This window comes from Ceratotherium simum, chromosome X (genome assembly GCF_057802395.1).
Source record: "Ceratotherium simum simum isolate JZ-2026a chromosome X, ASM5780239v1, whole genome shotgun sequence".
Taxonomy (NCBI): domain Eukaryota; kingdom Metazoa; phylum Chordata; class Mammalia; order Perissodactyla; family Rhinocerotidae; genus Ceratotherium; species Ceratotherium simum.
The window spans coordinates 631,570-633,496 of record NC_141940.1 but is presented as its reverse complement, the minus strand read 5'-3'; the positions used below and the strand labels follow the sequence as shown (position 1 = coordinate 633,496).

Sequence of the window (1,927 nt, the reverse complement as noted above, 5' to 3'; positions counted from 1 at the left end):
GGCACGCCTGGGCAGGGGCAGGCTTGGCGGGAAACAGTCACGTGTCTGGTGGCCTCAAGGAGGACACCCAGACCACAGCTCTCTTCCCCGGAAACAACCAGGTGGCGGTGTGTTCGCACAGGCGCACTGAGGTTACTTAGCGCTCTATGGGGCGGAGCTTTATGAGGGAGTCCTCATTGGCTAGGCAGGCTACAAGGTCTCTGGGCCGGCTTGGCGGGAACCAGTCGCACGCAGGCCTCAACGCGAGTCTGTTGGCGCAGGCGCCCTGGCGATCCCAAGTTGCATTGCGCGCGAAGCGGTGGGACTCGGTGAGAGGGCCTCAGCCGCTGAGCCGCGGGCTGAGAGGGCAGACAGGTTTGAGTTGGACTCTGAGGGGAACAGCGGAGTGGCAGCAGCTATGCAGGCTGCAGACGAAGGTGGCAGTGGTGCGGCTGGTGCAGGGGGTGGCCCCAGCAGCCCTGAAGGCCTGGGTGGCCCTGGAGGCCCTAACAGCCATAGTCTCCCTAGCGTTCTAGAAGGCCAGGGTGGTCCTGTCAGCCCTAGTGGCCCTGGTGGTCCCAGCGACCAAGTTAGCCCTGGGGGCCCTGACAGCCCGAGTGGTCAGCGCGGCCCGGCGGCCCCCAAGGCCCCAACAGCCAGGGTGGTCCTGGCGGCCCCAGTGGCCGGGGTGGCTCTGGCCTCCCTGACGGCCAGGGTGGCCCTGGTGGCCCGGGCAGCTCTGGAGGCGAGGGGACGGTGGGATCAGCAGCCATAGGTGCTCCCGACGTCGCGCGGGCCGCACATGCTTCAGGGCCAGGTGGAGATGCAGCACCAGTGGATGCAGGACCAGAAAGCCGACAGATGGTCTTGTATCCTTTCCAATGAGCCCCTGGGGCCTGGTGGCCAGGGGATGGGCCAGGGACATCCCACAAGGCCAGGGACAGGTCACAGGGCAGCCGGGTGGAGACAAAAAGGGGAGCAGTGAGGGGAACCTGAGGTAGCTTGCTGGGGGGGAGGGGCGGGGGTGGGCTGGGAGAGTTGACGCCTGAGGGGGCTGGAGGGTGGGGAAACAGGCCTGAAGGAGTGGGGGAGGTGAGACAGGGTGAACCGAGTGAGGAGGGAGGCAGGCAGGCCAGGGTGGCCTGAGCTGGCAGGACTGGGTGTGTGTGTGGGAGGGTGGGGGTGGATGGCCTGAGGGGAAGCTGGGGTGGAGGCCAGCCTCTGAGACGCAAGGAAGTCTCAGACACTGGCAAATTCAGTAGCAGATGATGCCTTAACCGTGTCTCCCCCAGCACACTCACCGTGCCTTTCCGGTCCCCCCTGGAGGCAGAGATGGCCCGCAGGGCCATGGCCCCAGATGCCCAACACCACCGGCAGGCGGTTCAAAAGGAGTTCACAGTGAACGGCAGCGTCCTGGCTGTGTCAGTTCCAGAAGGAGCCAAGACGGGGGTGGCAGCAAGTGCTCAGGGCCTGAGAGCCAATCTCAGCCCAAGGGGCTCTGTGATGGATACGGGGAGACATTCAAGTGTTAGGTCTCAGGAGAGGGTGTGGTGTGCTGGGTGTAAGAGAGAGTCATCACCTTTAACTTGATGTTTACCCCTCACTTTTAGCAGGTGGACTGCTGAAGACCCAGGCCTCCTCCAAATTTCCATCAACTCCTTCCTGGACCAGCTTTCCTTGCTGGTGCAGAACATTCGGTGGTTTGGGCCCCCACCTCCACTAAGCTTAGGCTGAAGAAAGGAGACTGAGGCCTAACCTTGTGTCCCCTACTAAGAAACGCATAGGGAATTGATACCTGGAGTACTTGCCACTTTATTATTGGGTCCTAATTTTTTGCCCTTGCCAGCCCTTGGTATCGCTTGGCCCACTTGTTTTGTTTCCCTCTTGCTGGAGGAAGGGATGATTAAATGTTTGTTACAGCAGAAAATAAAACTGAGCTTCTCTTTTG

The 1,927-nt window shown here is 61.7% G+C and overlaps 1 protein-coding gene across 1 annotated transcript; it reads left to right on the top strand.

Moving 5' to 3' along the window:
* The first annotated feature begins 397 nt into the window (after positions 1-397).
* Positions 398-1,713, top strand: LOC106800198 (EKC/KEOPS complex subunit LAGE3-like). The gene is made up of 4 exons (XM_087427374.1): positions 398-568; positions 694-848; positions 1,272-1,400; positions 1,590-1,713. Exons 1-4 carry the CDS (start codon positions 398-400, stop codon positions 1,711-1,713), a joined length of 579 nt encoding a protein of 192 aa, XP_087283500.1.
* The last annotated feature ends 214 nt before the right edge of the window (positions 1,714-1,927 follow it).